Source organism: Entelurus aequoreus, linkage group LG26 (assembly GCF_033978785.1).
Source record: "Entelurus aequoreus isolate RoL-2023_Sb linkage group LG26, RoL_Eaeq_v1.1, whole genome shotgun sequence".
NCBI lineage: Eukaryota > Metazoa > Chordata > Actinopteri > Syngnathiformes > Syngnathidae > Entelurus > Entelurus aequoreus.
In genome coordinates this window covers 25,611,270-25,633,220 of record NC_084756.1, presented here as the reverse complement: position 1 = coordinate 25,633,220, position 21,951 = coordinate 25,611,270, and the positions used below count along the sequence as shown (strand labels likewise).

Genomic DNA, 21,951 nt, shown 5'->3' with positions numbered 1-21,951 from the left:
TCCTTGTTTCCCACGTCGTAGTTCCTCTCTGCGGGGTCGTAGCTCCTGGAGAAATAGGCGCACGGATGAATCTTCTGATCCTCTTCGGACCTCTGGGAAAGGACGGCTCCGATGCCTGTGTCAGAAGCGTCCACCTCGACAATGAACTGTCTTGTCGAGTCAGGGTGGATTAGCACGGGTGCTGTGGAGAACAGACTCTTGAGCTTGAAAAAGGCTGTCTCGGCTCGAGACGTCCAGGAGAAGGGACGCGAAACGGAGGTTAGAGCATTAAGGGGGGCAGCGATCTGACTGTAACCCTTGATAAACCGGCGTAGAAAACCGGCGAAACCCAGGAATCGTCTGAGCTGAGTCCGGTTAGTAGGACGTGGCCACTCCTCCACGGCTTTGACCTTGGCAGGATCCGCACGCATCTGTCCAGCTTCCACAACGTTGCCAAGGTATGTCACCGAGTCAGAGTGGAAGACACACTTCTTAGCCTTGACGAACAGGCGGTTCTCCAACAACCGCTGGAGAACAAGGCGGACATGCTGGTGGTGTTCCTCCACAGACCTGGAGAAGATAAGGATGTCATCCAAATACACCACCACAAAGATGTTTAGCATATCTCGTAGCACATCATTCACGAGGGCTTGAAACACCGCCGGGGCATTGGAAAGCCCAAAAGGCATCACAAGGTACTCAAAATGGCCAAGGTGGGTGTTGAAGGCCGTCTTCCACTCGTCACCGTCTCTGATCCGAACTAGGTGGTAGGCATTGCGGAGATCAAGCTTAGTGAACACTCGGGCATGAGTGAGTGGCTCAAGAGTGGAACTAATAAGGGGAAGTGGATACTTATTCTTCACTGTGATGTCATTGAGACCACGATAGTCAATGCAAGGTCTCAGACCACCATCCTTCTTGTCTACAAAGAAGAAGCCTGCCCCCAGAGGCGAGGACGACGGCCTGATGATGCCGGAGAGCAGGGACTCCGCAATGTAGTTGTGCATCGACTCCTTCTCTGGTAGGGAGATGTTGTAGAGATGCGACTTAGGATAGGGAGCCCCAGGCAGGAGATCAATGCCAATATCATAGGGCCGGTGCGGAGGAAGTGAGAGTGCTTTATCCTTACTGAATACCAAGGCAAGGTCATGATAAACAGGAGGAACACCAGTGATGTCGGGGGGAGAGGACATGGGTTTGGGTCTGCTTGAAGGGGACAGGGCGGAGCGCAGACAGGTTGCATGGCATGCGGTGCTCCAGCCCAAAATACGACCAGAGGCCCAGGAGATGTGAGGTTCATGCCTCTCCAACCAAGGTCTACCCAACACCAGGGGCGCTGTTGGGGCGTGTAGAACAAAAAAGCGGATGGTTTCAGAGTGATTTCCAGACAGAGTGAGTGTGAGGGGTTCTGTGGAAAAGGATATAGTTCCCATGGAGTGTCCGTCGATCGCTTGGGGAGACAGTGTGCGATCTAAAGGAACTAAAGGAATGCCCGCCTGGTGAGCCAAAGAGATGTCCATGAGGCACTCGTCTGCACCGGAGTCAATGAGGGCACTAACAGACAGTGTCTCTTCATTCCAGGTCAAGGTTGCAGGGAAAAGTCGGTTGGAATGATTCTTGGGCTGGGGAAGAGTTGTTTGGCTCACCAGTATAGCCCCTACCGGCGAGCTGGGTCTTTTGGGCGGATCGGGCAGACCTTGATGAAATGTCCTGGCTCACCACAGTAAAGACACAGCTGGTTGGTGAGCCTTTGTTCCCTCTCAGCTAGTGTCAGCCGGGACCGGCCGATCTCCATGGGCTCGGCAGGCCCGGGTGAAGAGGGAGCAGGGAGGAGCATAAGCTGTCGAGGTTGTGGAGTGGAGCGAGGAGATGGTGAAGTGCGGGTCACTGAAGCAGAGCGACTGGACCCAGGAGGAGGAGAGCTTCGTTGGGCTCGGTCCGCATGGCGCTCCTGAAGTCGTGTTCCCATCTTAAGGGCCAGGGATATGAGCTCATTAAGAGTCTGTGGGCTGTCACGGACCAAAAGATCTTTAATAGAATCACTCAGCCCCTTGCGGTAGACACTAAGAAGGGCGTGGTCGTTCCACTGGCTTTCAGCAGCAAGGATCCGGAACTCCAAAGTATACTGAGCCACAGAACGTGACCCTTGGCGAATAACTAGCAAACGGCTGGAAGCATCTTGTCCGTCAGTAGGGTGGTTAAACACAGCTTGAAACTCACTCTTAAACTGAGAGTAGTTAGTGGCAAAGACAGGGTTGTTCTCTACTGCTGCAATAGCCCAATTAAGAGCGTCGTCGACCAGGAGGGACATGATGAGAGCAATCTTCGAACCATCAGAAGTATATTTAGATGGCTGATGAGTAAAAAGTAACTCACACTGTGCCAGGAATCCCCTGCAATGACCAAAATCCCCATTAAATGGCCTAGGACTGACTAAGCCAGGCTCAGACTGAGGCTGCTGTGTGCTGGGGAGGACGGGGTTAACAGGCTGGTTTGAAGAACTTGAAGCAGAGTTAGATTCAGCTGAAACATGTGCTGTAAGGACCTCCAGGGTCTTCTGTATGCCGAGCAAGACTCCAGAAATGTCCTTCACTTGGCCAGACAGAGCAGCCACATTACCAACAGTAGTTTGTGAAGTCTTCTCAAGCACAGCAATTTGGGATTGAACAGTGGGAAAAGCTTTGTTCAATTCTTCATGCAAAGTGGACAGTTGTGTGGCCTGGCCAAACACAAGCTCTCGTAATTCAGGGTTCTTCTGTCCCTCTGTCCCTGAGGACCCGGTTTGGTTCATTTTGGCTTGAACGTTCTGTTAGGCTTGACCAGAGCTGTTGAACCAAATGTACCAGGGACCCTCAAGGACAAAGTCAACGGAGGCAGTAATAAAGTATAACAGAGTTTAATGAAACTTTACGGAGGAGCGGAGGGATCCCGGGGAGGCGGCGAGGCGTGGGAGACACTGGGTTTGTGGAGGAGGGAGCAGAATACTACTAGATAACTGTAATTCTAAATGCTGTCTATACTGACCACAGGAGTCAACGTTCAAGCGTCGGACGCCGGCTCTCAGCGGTTTATGTAGGCTGCTCTCTGATGGCTGGGATGTGGAGCAGCTGGGCTGATTGGAACCAGCCACACCTGTGCTGGCTGCAGCAGGCTGAGAGAGACGCCCGGCCCTTGCCCTTAGATGGCGTGCAGGGGAGGGACCAGGAACGTGTGACACAACAGAAACCATTCTATTGGTCAACATTATTTCATTTGCAAGACTTTGACAATAAAAATTACATTCCAGTTGTTAAGTGTTTATACCGGATTACATAGGGATGTGTCCTATACATTATATATATATATATATATATATATATATATATATATATATATATATATATATATATATATATATATATATATATATATATATATATATATATATATATATATATACACACACATGTTTGTATTATGTGAATATATGGATGCAAAAATATATATGTATATATACATACATACATATATACTCACATCCGAATTGCGTTTCTTGTTCCTCCTGATTTAAAATCCATGATTTATAAAAAATATATATATACATACACATTATATATATATATATATATATATATATATATATATATATATATATATATATATATATATATATATATATATATATACACTAACGTCCAAAAGTTTGGGGTCACCCAAACAATTTAGTGGAATAGCCTTCATTTCTAAGAACAAGAATAGACTGTGGAGTTTCAGATGAAAGTTCTCTTTTTCTGGCCATTTTGAGCGTTTAATTGACCCCACAAATGTGATGCTCCAGAAACTCAATCTGCTCAAAGGAAGGTCAGTTTTGTAGCTTCTGTAACAAGCTAAAGTGTTTTCAGATGTGTGAACATGATTGCACAAGGGTTTTCTAATCATCAATTAGCCTTCTGAGCCAATGAGCAAACACATTGTACCATTAGAACACTGGAGTGATAGTTGCTGGAAATGGGCCTCTATACATCTATGTAGATATTGCACCAAAAAGCAGACATTTGCAGCTAGAATAGTCATTTACCACATTAGCAATGTATAGAGTGTATTTCTTTCAAGTTAAGACTAGTTTAAAGTTATCTTTATTGAAAAGTACAGTGCTTTTCCTTCAGAAATAAGGACATTTCAATGTGACCCCAAACTTTTGAACGCTAGTGTAAATATATATATACAGTATATATATATATATATATATATATATATATACAGTATATATATATATGTGTGTGTCAATGTGTATATATATGTAGACCAGACATTCAAACTGTGGTTGTGTACGACTAGCGGTACGCCAAATAAAAATCACTTGATTAATGTACAGTGTTGAGTTTTCCTATATTCAAACACAGTGTTACTGTTCAAATTGTGTGTAATGTTAAAATGTTAAAATATTAAATATACTTGGTAAATAAAACCTCTGCCTTGTTTTTATTGAATAGTTAGGCCTACTGCGCCTCTGTATATTAATGTTGGTCATTATGCTGGTACTTAGAGGGACACATTTTTTCTGAGGTGGTACTTGGTTAAAAAAAAAAATAGAGAACCACGGAATTGGGTAAATGAAAACAATTATAAAATACGGACTGCATGGAGCTTTCAATACGTGGATGCACGCATGTTAAAAGTGCAATTTCAATGTTGATGATGTTCATCTGTTGAAAAAAATTAAATAATCATGGTTTATTTCAACTATTTTTCGCATTGAGGCTATAAAACATGTGTGTTATTCAATTACTTTATTAATTTATTTACATGGCTTTATCGCTCGACATGAAACGGATTGCTACACATTTTAAAATTACAAAAACAAAGACCTAGGTCAATTAGACAAGAAAATCCAATCTGATTGTGTGAATTATTCATACACTGAAACAACACAACGTCAACAAAACATTACACGGCAAAACTAAAGGAAAAAGCAACATCAAATCGCGAATGACCCGTCTTTAGAACATACAGATGCGCTTGTTTTTACTGCGGACGTAATTCCCATTGCAACGTACTGTACAGCAGCATAAGTCATATTAGGAGGCCACGATGCCCTGGAGGATGCATTGTGGTCATCTGTGGCCATGCAGTACTAGTTTTTGCGTGATACTATCCAACATGGCCGACTAGTGGTTACCATGTGAACCTGTGTGGACGTTCAACTGAAGCATATTTATGTGGAGTTGGCAACATTCTCTATGTGGATACGACTTCCTCCCACTTCCCAAAAAAATGGATTAGGTTAGGTAACTGACGGAGGCTCGAAAACAGGGGTGTGCAAACTTTTTCCTCCGAGGGCCTCATTCAGAGAAACTGAAGGATCCGGATAGCACTTTTACCTTTTATACTTTAAAGGTGCTGAAAGCAAACCAATGTACTTCAATATATGCTAAGCCAGCTAGGTGGCAAAGGAAATTAGTGTATTATGTCATAACGAAAAATAACGAGTTAACCCATGCGATTAATCACAAAAAATATTGCAGTAATCATGTATACACTCGGGCTGTCAAAGTGAATAATGCGTTAACTATAAGTTCCTAGTAGTGGCGTTTAGTCACTGTTGAGCCACAAGCTGGAAAATAGCGAGCAGAAATGTGCAAGGAAAAGGGTACATTATGGTCATTTTGCAGTTATAGAAGCATTCTAAAAGTATATTCGAGTCCAAAGGAGAGACGTTAAAAATGCAGTGTGAAACTGGTATCTAAACAATGTGTAGCTCCTACTCTGAATGCAAGTGCTCCCACAGCAGGATTACAAATTATGTGTTTCTACAAACTGCTAAATCTGCACTCTAGAAAATGGATGTTCAATTTTAATCACAGTTTTGTATTCTTAACATTTTTCAGTTATAGAAGCATTCTAAAAGTATATTCGAGTCTAAATGAGAGGGGTTAAAAATGCAGTGTGAAACTGGTATCTAAACACTGTGTAGCTCTTTCTCTGAATGCAAGTGCTCCTACAGCAGGGATGCAAAATGGATGTTCCGTTTTAAACTGTTTATTTTGCCGTTATAGAAGCATTGTAAAAGCATATTTGAGTCCAAAGGAGAGAAAATGCAGTGTGAAACTGGTATCTAAACATTGTGTAGCTCCTCCTCTGAATGCAAGTGCTCCTAAAGCAGGAATACAAAATGGATGTTCCGTTCTAAACAGTTTATTTTGCAGTTATAGAAGCATTTTAAAAGTATATTTGAGTCGAAAGGAGAGACGTTAAAATTGCAAAACTGGTATCTAAACATTGTGTAGATCTTCCTCTGAATGCAAGTGCTCCTACAGCAGGGATGCAAAATGGATGTTCAGTTTTAAACTGTTTATTTTGCCGTTATAGAAGCATTCTAAAAGCATATTTGAGTCCAAAGGAGAAAAAAAGGCAGTGTGAAACTGGTATCTAAACATTGTGTAGCTCCTCCTCTGAATGCAAGTGCTCCTACAGCAGGAATACAAAATGGATGTTCCGTTTTAAACAGTTTATTTTGCAGTTATAGAAGCATTCTAAAAGTATATTTGAGTCGAAAGGAGAGACGTTAGAATTGCAAAACTGGTATCTAAACATTGTGTAGATCTTCCTCTGAATGCAAGTGCTCCTACAGCAGGGATACAAAATGGATGTTCAGTTTTAAGCTGTTTATTTTTCCGTTATAGAAACATTCTAAAAGTATATTTGAGTCCAAAGGAGAGAAAATGCAGTGTGAAACTGGTATCTAAACATTGTGTAGCTCCTCCTCTGAATGCAAGTGCTCCTATAGCAGGGATGCAAAATGGATGTTCAGCTTTAAATGGTTTATTTTGCATTTATAGAAGCATTCTAAAAGTATTTTCGAGTCCAAAGGAGAGATGTTAAAAATGCAGTGTGAAACTGGTATCTAAACACTGTGTAGCTCCTCCTCTGAATGCAAGTGCTCCTACAGCAGGGATACAAAATTGATGTTCAGTTTTAAACGGTTTATTTTGCCGTTATAGAAGCATTCTAAAAGTATATTCGAGTCCAAAGGAGAGACGTTAAAAATGCAGTGTGAAACTGGTATCTAAACATTGTGTAGCTCCTCCTCTGAATGCAAGTGCTCCTACAGCAGGGATGCAAAATGGATGTTCAGTTTTAAACTAATTATTTTGCCGTTATAGAAGCATTCTAAAGGTAAATTCGAGTCCAAAGGAAAGGCGTTAAAAATGCAGTGTGAAACTGGTATTTAAACATTGTGTAGCTCCTCCTCTGAATGCAAGTGCTCCTACAGCAGGGATGCAAAATGGATGTTCAGTTTTAAACTAATTATTTTGCCGTTATAGAAGCATTCTAAAGGTAAATTCGAGTCCAAAGGAGAGACGTTAAAAATGCAGTGTGAAACTGGTATCTAAACAGTAGCTCCTCCTCTGAATGCAAGTGCTCCCACAGCAGGGATGCAAAATGGATGTTCAGTTTTAAACTGTTTATTTTGTTGTTATAGAAGCATTCTAAAAGTATATTCGAGTCCAAAGGAGAGACGTTAAAAATGCAGTGTGAAACTAGTATCTAAACATTGTGTAGCTCCTCCTCTGAATGCAAGTGCTCCTACAGCAGGGATGCAAAATGGATGTTCAGTTTTAAACTGTTTATTTTGCTTTTATAGAAGCATTCTAAAAGTAAATTCGAGTCCAAAGGAAAGGCGTTAAAAATGCAGTGTGAAACTGGTATCTAAACACTGTGTAGCTCTTTCTCTGAATGCAAGTGCTCCTACAGCAGGGATGCAAAATGGATGTTCAGTTTTAAACTAATTATTTTGCCGTTATAGAAGCATTCTAAAGGTAAATTCGAGTCCAAAGGAGAGACGTTAAAAATGCAGTGTGAAACTGGTATCTAAACATTGTGTAGCTCCTCCTCTGAATGCAAGTGCTCCTACAGCAGGGATGCAAAATGGATGTTCAGTTTTAAACTGTTTATTTTGCCGTTATAGAAGCATTCTAAAAGTATATTCGATTCCAAAGGAGACGTTAAAAATGCAGTGTGAAACTGGTATCGAAACATTGTGTAGCTCCTCCTCTGAATGCAAGTGCTCCCACAGCAGGGATGCAAAATGGATGTTCAGTTTTAAACTGTTTATTTTGCCGTTATAGAAGCATTCTAAAGGTAAATTCGAGTCCAAAGGAAAGGCGTTAAAAATGCAGTGTGAAACTGGTATCTAAACATTGTGTAGCTCCTCCTCTGAATGCAAGTGCTCCTACAGCAGGGATGCAAAATGGATGTTCAGTTTTAAACTAATTATTTTGCCGTTATAGAAACATTCTAAAGGTAAATTCGAGTCCAAAGGAAAGGCGTTAAAAATGCAGTGTGAAACTGGTATTGAAACATTGTGTAGCTCCACCTCTGAATGCAAGTGCTCCTACAGCAGGGATGCAAAATGGATGTTCAGTTTTAAACTAATTATTTTGCCGTTATAGAAACATTCTAAAGGTAAATTCGAGTCCAAAGGAAAGGCGTTAAAAATGCAGTGTGAAACTGGTATTGAAACATTGTGTAGCTCCTCCTCTGATTGCAAGTGCTCCTATAGCAGGGATGCAAAATGGATGTTCAGTTTTAAACTGTTTATTTTGCCGTTATAGAAGCATTCTAAAAGTATATTCGATTCCAAAGGAGACGTTAAAAATGCAGTGTGAAACTGGTATCTAAACATTGTGTAGCTCCTCCTCTGAATGCAAGTGCTCCTACAGCAGGGATGCAAAATGGATGTTCAGTTTTAAACTAATTATTTTGCCGTTATAGAAACATTCTAAAGGTAAATTCGAGTCCAAAGGAAAGGCGTTAAAAATGCAGTGTGAAACTGGTATTGAAACATTGTGTAGCTCCTCCTCTGAATGCAAGTGCTCCTATAGCAGGGATGCAAAATGGATGTTCAGTTTTAAACTGTTTATTTTGCTTTTATAGAAGCATTCTAAAAGTATATTTGAGTCCAAAGGAAAGAAAATGCAGTGTGAAACTGGTATCTAAACATTGTGTAGCTCCTCCTCTGAATGCAAGTGCTCCCACAGCAAGGATGCAAAATTGATGTTCAGTTTTAAACTATTTATTTTGCCGTTATAGAAGCATTCTAAAGGTAAATTCGAGTCCAAAGGAAAGGCGTTAAAAATGCAGTGTGAAACTGGTATCTAAACAGTAGCTCCTCCTCTGAATGCAAGTGCTCCTACAGCAGGGATGCAAAATGGATGTTCAGTTATAAACAGTTTATTTTGCAGTTATAGAAGCATTCTAAAAGTATATTTGAGTCCAAATGAGAGAAAATGGAGTGTTAAAAAGCAGAGCTGCGCATCAGCAAGCAAATGAATTGAGTCATCAAGCAACTTGTTGCCAGAAGGAGGCAAAGAAGGACTTTGTTGTTCGACTCACGGTGCTGAAATTGCGAGGCCCGCACATCTCTCCCTGGTACCGGCAGAACAGGAGCATCTCCTCCAGCTGATGTCCCAGCCGGTCCAGCAGCTGCCTCATGGAGGGCTGCGCCTCCCGGGGAGGAGGCAGGAAGTGGTTAAAGTCCAAGATCCGGGAGAGCGGCGACCAGGGCGGCTCGCTGCCAGCGGGGGCGTCGCTCCTCCTGCCCGGCCCCGCCAGCGCCTCTCTGGCCGCGGCGGACACCTGCCAGTTCCTGCCCAGCAGCCCCAGCCAGCGGCCGGCGCTGAAGATGTCCGTCTTCTTCATGCGCCGGGGCAGCAGCAGGTTCTGGTTGCATATGGTGACGGCGGGGAACACCAGCCGCTTGGCGTACGCCATGTGCGCCTTGGTGTAGACGGGCGACGACAGCAGGTAGCGGACGCGGTTGGACGACCAGGCGAGCAGCAGCGCCACCGCCGCCGCCAACGCCAGCAGCCACGCCGCCCTGCGCGGGTACGAGCCGCCGCTGAACACGTGCCTCAGGCCGTGCAAGGTGGTCTGTTTGACGAACAGCCGGCCGGCGTCGGCCAGGGAGCCCGCTCTCGACTTGGACCCGGACGAGTCGCACTGGCACATTTTTTTTGGGTTTTTTTGCCGGCGCGCGTTAAAGCCCCGATTGGCGCGGATGTGGCGCACGCATGTCGCGCTCTCGACTGTGCGCCCTCCGACCGTTCCAGAGAGAGAGAGAGAGAGAGAGGGAGAGAGAGAGAGAGAGAGAGAGGGAGAGAGAGAGAGAGAGAGAGAGAGAGAGGGAAAGAGAGAGAGAGGGAGAGAGAGAGAGAGAGAGAGAGAAAGAGAGAGAGAGAGAGAAAGAGAGAGAGAGAGCTTGCTGCTTATGCATAGGACAGGGGTGTCCAAACTTTTTCCACTGAGGGCCGCACACGGAAAAATTAAAGCATGTGGGGGCCATTTTGATATTTTTCTTTTTCAAACCATAACAAAATATATGGACTTTTTATTAGGGATGTCCAATAATATCGGCCTGCCGATATTATCGGCCGATAAATGCGTTAAAATGTAATATCGGAAATTATCGGTATTGTTTTTTTTATTATCTGTATCGGTTTTTTTTTATTTTATTTTTTTATTAAATCAACATAAAAAACACAAGATTCGCTTACAATTAGTGCACCAACCCAAAAAACCTCCCTCCCCCCATTTCTTTCTGTTATCAATATTCTGCTTCCTACATTATATATCAATACAGTCTGCAAGGGATACAGTCCGTAAGCACACATGATTGTGCGTGCTGCTGCTCCACTAATAGTACTAACCTTTAACACTTCATTTTACTCATTTTCATTCATTACTAGTTTCTATGTAACTGTTTTTATATTGTTTTACTTTCTTTTTTATTCAAGAAAATGTTTTTAATTTAGTTATCTTATTTTATAATTTTTTTTAAAAAGTACCTTATCTTCACCATACCTGGTTGTCCAAATTAGGCATAATAATGTGTTAATTCCACGACTGCATACATCGGTTGATATCGGTATCGGTAATTAAAGAGTTGGACAATATCGGAATATCGGATATCGGCAAAAAGCCATTATCGGACATCCCTATCCACAAGCCAATGGTAAAGCTTGACTGTCATATTTCGGGAATGTAAACAATGAAACACCGGCTACGTGTTTGTGTTGCTGCAGCCGGCCGCTAATACACCGCTTCCCACCTACAGCTTTCTTCTTTGCTGTCTTCATTGTTCATTGAACAAATTGCAAAAAAATTCACCAACACAGATGTCCAGAATGCTGTGGAATTTTGCGATGAAAACAGACGACTTAATAGCTGGCCACAATGCTGTCCCAAAATGTCCGCTACAATCCGTGACGTCACGCGCAAACGTCATCATACTGAGACGTTTTCAGCAGAATATTCCGCGGGAAATTTAAAATGTCACTTTATAAGTTAACCCGGCCGTATTGGCATGTGTTGCAATGTTAAGATTTCATCATTGATATTGAAAATGTTTTTAATTTAGTTATCTTATTTTTTTTTAAAAGTACCTTATCTTCACCATACCTGGTTGTCCAAATTAGGCATAATAATGTGTTAATTCCACGACTGCATATATCGGTTGATATCGGTATCGGTAATTAAAGAGTTGGACAATATCGGAATATCGGATATCGGCAAAAAGCCATTATCGGACATCCCTACTTTTTATTTATTTTACCTTTAGGGGTCCCGGGGACCATAAAGGGTCTCAGTCATTAAAATGTTAAAAATAAGTCAGATTATTATTTTTTTTAAATTATTTAACGCTTACAGTAAATCTCTATATCAACTTCAAAATGATATAAAGTAATAAAAATTAAAAAAAAATGTTTTATGGCTTTTCTGTCAAAAACAACTTTTTTTATAGTAAAACTGAAATATGCAGTATTTAGTCATTAGAGCCCTAAAAGATCAATAATGCAGGACACCATTGATTTGAATTATTTCATATTTTTGAGTAATCACAGTAAAAAGATAAATACAAAATCACTAAATATATTTGGGATCCAAAAGGTGCCCCACTCATAAAGTGATACATTTTTATTAGGTTTTTCTTTTACTTTCAACACTGAAGTTACGAGATCACCTTCAGATATATCTGTCAATTTTATGCTGGAACTATTATTTTGTTTGTTTTATGTGCTTTTGTCAAAGAAAACTTTGATGTTTTTATATGGCTACTACACAATATATGCAATATTTACCACATAAAACATTTTAAAGTGAAATATTTGAAGTAATTGGAGCCCTGAAAATAATTCATTATAACATGGATTTTTTTGTCATTATTATTATTGTTTTGAGCAATGGCAAAAAAAGAAAAAGAAAGAAAGACAAAAGAAAAAAAACCAGCCTGCATGGCAGCTTTTGTGTCAACATTGCAACTTTTTCTCATTAGATTTCACCTCATTCCACTTTTTTTAATGTTTTTTTTAATTTTTACAATAGTATTTCCAGAATGTGTGGCGGGCCGGTAAACAATTAGCTGCGGGCCGCACTTTGGACACCCCTGGCATAGGAGGATATTGTCTCGTATACACATTTGTGTCATCCGTGGCGTGTTTTGTGGACTAAAGTAGTGTTTTTCAACCTTTTTTTGAGCCAAGTCACATTTTTGGCGTTGACAAAATCCAGAGGCACACCAGCAGCAGAAATCATTAAAAAAAAAAAACGGAACTCAGTTGACAGTAAAAAGTAGAGATAAATGCTTTCAAATTTAATATCGGAAATGATCGGTATCGTTTTTTTAAATTATCTGTATCGTTTTTTTTAATTTAATTTTTTTCAACATAAAAAACACCAGATACACTTACAATTAGTGCACCAACCCAAAAAACCTCCCTCCCCCATTTACACTCACTCACACAAAAGGGTTGTTTCTTTCTGTTATTAATATTCTGCTTCCTACATTATATATCAATATATATCAATACAGTCTGCAAGGGATGCAGTCCGTAAGCACACATGATTGTGCGTGCTGCTGCTCCACTAATAGTACTAATTAGGGATGTCCGATAATGGCTTTTTGCCGATATCCGATATGCCGATATTGTCCAACTCTTTAATTACCGATACCGATATCAACTGATATATACAGTCGTGGAATTAAGAGAGAGAGAGATCAGAAGGCATAAGAAAAAGTATCTGCATTTGATTGTTTACATTTGATTATTAGCAATCCGGGGAGGATGTTAGTTTAGGGTTGTAGCTGCCTGGAGGTGAACTTTTATTGCGGTTTTGAAGGAGGATAGAGATGCCCTTTCTTTTATACCTGTTGGGAGCGCATTCCACATTGATGTGGCATAGAAAGAGAATGAGTTAAGACCTTGGTTAGTTCGGAATCTGGGTTTAACGTGGTTAGTGGAGCTCCCCCTGGTGTTGTGGTTATGGCGGTCATTTACGTTAAGGAAGTAGTTTGACATGTACTTCGGTATCAGGGAGGTGTAGCGGATTTTATAGACTAGGCTCAGTGCAAGTTGTTTAACTCTGTCCCTTCCAGGGTCACAGAGGGTGCCGGAGCCTATCTCAGCTGCATTCGGGCATATTTATTATTATTATCAATAAGTTAGTTCCATTATTTATTTATTTTTGGACTGCATCATTTTATGTAGATGCATTTTTTTTAAATCAGTTTTTATGAGTCCTTTCTTTTGCAGTATATTTAGTATTTCTTTTTGTAATCAGCCTGACCAAAGCCTTGATAACAATCTTTGTGATTAGCACATGCTTTCATATCATAGGACAAGGTTTATCCCGTTAAACTGTAAGTAGGTTAGATATAATTGTTGAATAAGGTTTTAATCAAGACTAAGACGACTAATTCAGGGTCAATATTTGAGATTCTGTAGTCAGAAAGGTTAAGAACCCTTGGCTTATTTTCCTTGTCCAGTTGATCTGGAGCCAAAGAGAAGAGGTCAAGGTCTCCTGGTGATGCCTAGGGGGGCTCCGACACTCAGAGAGGCAGCTGAGTGGTGGCTCACGCTCGGCCGCTCGCCATGTCACAAGTGTTAAAACGGCAAACGGGAACATGGCGGCACCAGCAGCAGAAGCGGTCTCATTCCCCGACTGCTCCCTGTTAACACTTAGTCAGTGTAGCGTGCGCGCCAACTGCTGCGCGGGACTGAGGGGAACAGAAGTGTGAAGGAAATAGTTCCTAGGTGTGAAGAAGGAGGAGAAGAAGAAGCATGAAAACAGATGACTCAGGAGCACAGAAGTCACTGCTCCACTGAATAAAGTCTCAAGTACCGGGGAAAAAAGTTGCTTTTATATTGGAGCGATTATTATATAGTTAGGGACAGAGGACACTATTGTATTGCTAGCGTTTTATTATTATACCGTCGCCTCTTTGAGCTGTAATTTGACCTCCTTAACATGCTTGAAAACTCACCAAATTAGACACACATCAGGACTGGCGAAAATTGCAATCTAATCAAAAAAACCAAACCCCAAACCTCAAAATTGCGCTCTAGCGCCCCCTAGGAAGAAAACACAGACACAACTGCCTGTAACTCCCAGTAGGAATGTCGTCGAGACCTCTATGTAGGTCTCACTTAGACCTAGATTTCATACACTGACAACCCCCAGCAAAAATCAACAGGAAGTTTGCAATTCCCCCTTCAAAACAAAAGTTGTGTAAAAACAGTCACCTTTTTTCAAACATTATCTCCTCCGAGCGCGTTTGTCGTGTCGGCTTCAAATGAGCACAGGAGAGAGATTGAACCCTTTTGATTAAAAGTTGCTGAAAGAGTTTTAATTACTGCTCCGGTTTGGATTTTATGAGCCCTCAAAGTTCGGTCCCGTCCATCGCTGCTTGCTGCTTTAATTCTGATTTATAACACCAAAAGACTTACAAAGTTTGCGGGTAAATCAGGGGTGTCAAACTCATTTTAGATGGGGGCCGCATGGAGAAAAATCTACTCCCAAGTGGGCCGGACTGGTAAAATCACGGCACGATAACTTAAAGATAAAGACAGCTTCAGATTGTTTCTTAGTTTAAAAATAGAACAAGCACATTCTGAAAGTTTACAATTCATAATGTTGTTGTTTTTTACAATGACCTGTTGCGGGTAATAGTATATAGTAACAATGCAGCCGTGGGATGAGTAGAAGAAGACTACTCATTCAACCCTTAAAAAAAATCAAATAAATTGCGAAAATCTGACTTTAAACAACGACTGGACAACAAAGTATGAATGTTCTTTCCCGGCTCCAGTTATTGTTTCCTGTCGGACCTTTTAAGGGACGGACACACAAGAAGCTACGATGAAATACACATGTGTAAGCTTAACCGCAAAAAAAGCCCAGCGCATAATACTACCACCACCATGCTTGACGGTAGGAGTTGTGTTCCTGGGATTAAAGGTCCATTAAGTGTATGTAAACTTTTGACCACGATTGTATATTTTTTCTGTCAAAATGAAAAAAAATCTAATACATTTAGTGAGAAAATATTAAGTATTTTAATAATAATAATAATAATAATAGATTTGATTTGTAAAAGCACTTTACATTGAGCAAACAACCTCAAAGTGCTACAGTGCATTTAAAAAAGAACAAAAACAAAACAACAATGCTACAACCACAAATAGCTGCCCCCAAACAAGTAAAATAAATAGTAAAAAATAAATAAAAAAACTAGAACAACCTAATAGCTACACTGCAAAAAGTCAGTGTTCAAAAACAAGGAAAAAAAATACATAAATGAGGGGTATTTTATTTGAACTAAGCAAAATTATCTGCCAATAGAACAAGAAAATTTGGCTTGTCAAGACTTTCCAAAACAAGTCAAATTAGCTAACCTCAATGAACCCAAAAATACCTTAAAATAAGTATATTCTCACTAATAACAAGTGTACTACTATACGAGTACGTATTTTCTATTGTTTCATTGAAAATAAAACAGCAAAGTCCATTTGGCTGTCATCTGTTTTAATATGAGACACAATTGTGTTAAAGTCATGATTTTTTTTTAAATGCTTGAAATAAGAAATGATGACTTTAAAAAAGTAGTTTTATACTTGTGAGTGTTGATGACACAACACTTGATATTCTAGTTTCAAGCATGTTTTACTCAATATAGCTCATCAAATCTCAGCAACAAGCTGTAATATCTTACTGACATCATTTAGGACCAAAACACTTAAAACAAGTACAACACTCTAACATCAATTCTGCTTAGTGAGAAGAATTATCTTATCAGACAGGGGGGTTTAAAACAACTTTATTAGGAAAAGAAACTAAGAAAATAAAAAAATAAATAAAAAAATAAAAAATAAAGAAACACCAAATCATATAGTTGATGTAGATGCCCATATAGGCTGTTCAGATTTACTTTACAAAAGAGAAGTGTAGGATACTTCTCTTGTTGCCTTATTTGTATTTGACCACTACTGTTTTCTGTTTATTTGTTACTGACTGTGGCAGGACACCTCTGCCTCTGTTTCACTTTATGTTGCTGGTAAATAATATGCTTGTAGTAGTAGGCTAAAGTTAAATTATTTAGTATGCACTAATTAAAGGGGCAAAGCTTTAAGAGACATTTTAGCTTTTATATTTTATAAGATATATTTTTTGTAAGAACCACAATTAATAAATATATTTCAGTGAATAACTTATTGTTCAAATCTGTATATAAATATGTACATAAAGTGTTGTAATTATATTGTAAAATGGATGGATGGATGTTTAAAACAAAACTGTTATTATTAATTAGTAAGTATACATTTTTTGAGCCTTTTTAGAGAAACTCATATCATTGTAGTAAATTATGCAAATTGATCGATTATGTCATGGTGACCACGCCCATAGCCACAGGTATCTTGGCAGTTTATGGGAAACGCTGTTTACCATATCCAAAAAATGTCACAGGACTGACAAATTCCAAACGGACCCTTCGGGGGAAGTAGAAAGGAAGGCAAGATTGTTTTATAAACATCTCTGCAATTCCTTCACGGTTTGATTTCACACTTTCAGGACCAAAGACACATAAGCAGGTAGTTGGTTTTGCATAAAAGGTCCCATTGAAGGTGGTTTTCCAGCACACTCGTTACAAGATATGTTTTTCTGTCTTAATGTGGACCTGCTGGCAGCCGCATGCACCACTGCTCGTCTTTGGGGAGCTGCTGGCAGATGTGTTTTAGTGCCGCTGTGTCACATCACCGCGTTTAAAGTGGCCAGAGGAGCATTCCAACATCTGATTGCAAGAGTGACTCTATAAAACAGGACGGCTACAAGCTGGAACCAAGACTGTAATGTGCATAAAGAATGTCAATAGGTCCCCTTTTTTTAATTTTTTTTTAAAGCAATGTGTTTTGGCCACTGGGAGCATCATCTGGAGGAGGATGTTGAAAAATAAAGAATTGGCCTGGATTGCAATGGGCAATCGGATTTTAAAAAACAGGCTTTTTTTATGTGAAGTAATAATATCAGGATTCAGACAAAATATACCAAAATGATAAAGTAAGTAATATTTTTTCTTAAGAGAAAAGTTGTGTATTTTTGAGGATTTTTTTGTCAAGCAACTTTGACATTATGTTGACAACAGGCTTTTTAGCATGTATGGTATTTTTAATTTTTTTTTCATAGAGGTTTATTTGAAATAGGGACGGATACCAAAACATAGACATCTGAAACCGTTATCCAATGTATGCATCATAGTGTTTGTAGCCAAAGCTAATTTACAACACTTGTCCCCATCAGGACACGTAAAATCAGGATGCTAAAAAGAAGAAAAAGCGTGCGACAATAATAACGTAATACATTTATAAAGTATATTTTCAAGAGAGAAGTAGCATATTTGTGTCTTTTTTTTTTGAGGAACATTTCTTTTTAGAAGGGAATTTAAGTTTACATTGTAATTAGTTAGAAAAAAAGCACAGGTGTCAAAATCAAGGCCCGGGCCTAGGACTAGCCCGCCACATCATTTTATACGGCCCGCGAAAGTCTTGAAAGAATATACCTCAAAAAAGTGCTTTATCTTTTCTTACTAAAAGTATTCTTTCCATTTTTCGTTGTAGAATATTGGTTGGGAAATGACCAAATTTCAACGGTCAAATCAACATCAGAACCCGACATTGAATAAACGTTGTCAAAAGCATGTTGTTTCACGTTGGTTTTCGTCGAATATTGGCGAACTGACAATTTCATGGTCAAATCCACCATTCATGCAACCACATCAAACCCACATTGATTAAACGTCGTCAAAAAGCATGTTGTTTCATTTGTTGTGTTGTAGAATGCCGTATTGGTTGGGAAATGACCAAAATTCAATGGTCAAATCAACTTCAGAACCCAACATTGATTAAACATCGTCAAAAAGCATGTTGTTTCAAAGTTAGATTTGTGTTGTAGAATATTGGTTGGGAAATGACCAAAATTCAATGGTCTAATCAACATCACAACCTGACATTAAATAAACGTTGTCAAAAAGCATGTTGTTTCAATGTTGTATTTGTGTTGTAGAATATTGGTTGGGAAATGACCAAAATTCAGTGGTCAAATCAACGTCAGAACCCGACATTAAAAAAATGTCATCAAAAAGCATGTTGTTTCAACGTTGGGTTTGCGTCGTAGAATATTGGTTGGGAAATGACCAAATATCAACGGTCAAATCAACTTCAGAACCCAACATTGATTAAACGTAGTCAAAAAGCATGTTGTTTCAATGTTGTATTTGTGTTGTAATATACATTATTGGTTGGGAAATGACCAAAATTCAATGGTCAAATCAACATCAGAACCCAACATTGAATAAACGTCGTCAAAAAGCATGTTGTTTCAACGTTAAATCTGAGTTGCTCAACGTCAGGTTCTCATTCAGCAAGTTCTCAACGTTCCTTCAACGTCTTGTGCCTGCTGTGTTATGTCCACACAAGATGAAATATGGTATACCATTTTTTATTTGGTGGTGCGGTCCACACGACAGTGTGACCAGTTATCAGACAACGAGCAGGCAGTTTAATTTCACGTTCCTGGGTTGAAGCAAGCATTAATGTCCCTTTGGAGGACAATTAAGTCCTGTGCTATTGACCCAAGGTGTCATGGGAAACCCTTGCTATTGAACCATACATTCTCCACGATGGAATGTGGACATATATTATCTCGTAGTGACTATCAATTAAAGTAATTTGATTCATTCAGACGTTTCACACCTGTCAGGTTCTAACACTGATGACATCTATTAAACAAGACAAGAAGCAAAGAATCAAACAGAGGCACAATTCAATTTGGACTCAATTGAGGAGTAACGTGTCAACCTGTAACCTCTTACAGTGTCACCCATGCTCTGACGAAAAAGGTTTACGTCTCCTCTCCATAACCTCTGCTTCCAAAGGAATGGGGAGTATGTAAACAGTCATTCTTTTCGGTCACATTAACACAAAAGAAAAAGATGCCTAGGCCTTGGGCTGGTCCTGGATTCAGCTTGAGCAGGTCTTGGATGACAATAGATAACCCCCTCCCGTCTCCTCCCATCGTACACAATGGAATTTTCCAAGCCTTTGCTTGGTGCAACAAAATAAAGCCTCTTGTCTGTTCATTGGGAACTCAGAACGGAACGTTTTTGATAATTTACATACATTTTTTCTGACAACACCTTAGGACGTTTGTATGCTCATCAGGAGATACAATGGAGACACTTTCTAATGCGTCATTTAAACACACAATCTAACACACCAGCCTTTAGAATTCCTGGAACAATGCCTTTTCAAGTCATTTGTCTGGGGGACTTTGTGCCGCCGCGCATCTTTTGTCTTTTAACACCAATTGCATGTGGCAGTTAAATGAACAGCCAGATTAAAACAGGCTATCACTTAGGTAGATAAAAAGAGAGAAACACAACTTCAATTAAGTCAATGACTCAATGGGAAAAGAATATAAAAGTCCTATTAAAAGATAAATGACATAGGCAGATTTCAGCAAACGAGGGCCAGGTATGTGAATTACCAGCACAACAAAGCAGTTTTGGCCTAAAGCAGGGGTGTCAAACTCATTTTACATCGGGGGGCCACATGGAGAAAAATCTACTCCCAAGTGGGCCGGACTGGTGAAATCACGGCACGATAACTTAAAAATGAAGACAACTTCAGATTGTTTTATTTGTTTAAAAATAGAACAAGCACATTCTGAAATTGTACTAATCATGTTTTTTTTTACACTTACATGTTGCAGTTAATAGTGTGTGGGGGGGCGTGGCCTGCGGGCCTCGAGATTAGCGGCAGGTGCTTAGATGACACAGCTGTGAGTGTTTGTCTGATCGCCTATCGCTCTGTTAAAGGCAGCAGTCGGGAAGGAGGGGGGGGGGGGTGTTGTTGATGGTGGAGAGCGAGACATGACACTGGAGAAAAACCATTCGTGTGCTCACTTGAGAAAAAGACAGCTGCTGAAAAGCACCCAAAAGACTTTGCACGTTTTATTGTAAAATAAAACCCTTTTGTAAACCTGGAAGAGCCTGACATGTCGATGATTGGTGGTCCTACGAACCCGCAGGAGGAAGACCTCCACAAATAGTATTCTATATTTGTCGTTATTTATATGTTCTGAATAAATGATGTGATGTTCATCAGTCAACTCATTGGTGTTCAATTTTAATCTATCTTCACAGATTGAAAATTGACACAAAAGACATGATCACATAATTTATTCAGAAAATATAAATAACGACAAATAAAGTAACCACAGAAACAGTTACTTTTTTTTAACGTTGTATTGCGCACCCTGACGGCAAGTGTGGGAGTCGGTTCTAAGGTATGAAGTAAAGAGACGTCACTTCGTCACCTCGCCTGGTAATTGACTCCAACCCAGAATATTACACTGCCCATACCTATGCTCCTTCAAAGGCTGTGCTACTGGCTGCAAAGCATTGCACTCTCAAATACAACAATGAGTAGAGAGGAGTGTTATGTGTGTATATGTGTAAATAAATGAACACTGAAATTCAAGTATTTATTTTATATATATATATATATATATATATATATATATATATATATATATATATATATATATATATATATATATATATATATATATATACTACCGTTCAAAAGTTTGGGGTCACATGTAAATGTCCTTATTTTTGAAGGAAAAGCACTGTACTTTTCAATGAAGATAACTTTAAACTAGTCTTAACTTTACAGAAATACACTCTATACATTGCTAATGTGGTAAATGACTATTCTAGCTGCAAATGTCTGCTTTTTGGTGCAATATCTACATAGGTGTATAGAGGCCCATTTCCAGCAACTATCACTCCAGTGTTCTAATGGTACAATGTGTTTGCTCATTGGCTCAGAAGGCTAATTGATGATTAGAAAACCCTTGTGCAATCATGTTCACACATCTGAAAACACTTTAGCTCGTTACAGAAGCTACAAAACTGACCTTCCTTTGAGCAGATTGAGTTTCTGGAGCATCACATTTGTGGGGTCAATTAAACGCTCAAAATGGCCAGAAAAAGAGAACTTTCATCTGAAACTCGACAGTCTATTCTTGTTCTTAGAAATGAAGGCTATTCCACTAAATTGTTTGGGTGACCCCAAACTTTTGAACGGTAGTGTATATATATATATATATATATATATATATATATATATATATGTATAAGAAATACTTGAATTTCAGTGAATTCTAGCTATAAATATACTCCTTCCCCCTTAACCCCGCCCACATCAAACCCCCCCCCAATCTCCAGAATTTAGAGGTCTCAAGGTTGGTAAGTATGCCTCCCACTTGGACACGGACCTTCGACGCTGCTCTACCGCCCCCGACCTGTCTCACGGATCTACGAGCCTGCTCTGCCCCTATTGGACTTCCGTCTCTCTCTCGCTCAACACTCACGGTAACACTCAGCAGTTAATTCCCACACATATACACTTTTGGATTAGTTTCACACTTCATTTATTATGTCTATGTATATTGTATGTATATATAAATAAATATTGAGTTTAAACAATGCCCCCTTCTGTCTGTGCCGTCTCCTCCTCCTATACAAACGTAACAAACATTACCCCTACAAGATACTTAAGTTGCGGTCTTCCGAAGGTCATTTCAAGCCGCTTT

The 21,951-nt window shown here is 39.8% G+C and overlaps 1 protein-coding gene across 3 annotated transcripts in view; it reads right to left on the bottom strand.

Annotated features, from left to right (window-relative positions):
• The window catches only part of asic1b (acid-sensing (proton-gated) ion channel 1b), a 463,006-nt gene that overhangs the window by 99,613 nt on the left and 341,442 nt on the right, over positions 1 to 21,951 (bottom strand). Inside the window, exon 1 of one of the 3 annotated variants that reach the window (XM_062037850.1) lies at positions 9,355 to 10,019. The exons of the other annotated variants lie outside the window; for them this stretch is intronic. Coding sequence (XP_061893834.1) covers positions 9,355 to 9,969 — 615 coding nt within the window. The 5' untranslated portion in view covers positions 9,970 to 10,019. Of the gene's footprint in view, positions 1 to 9,354; positions 10,020 to 21,951 lie in introns of those variants that run through there. 3 annotated transcript variants of the gene reach the window in all.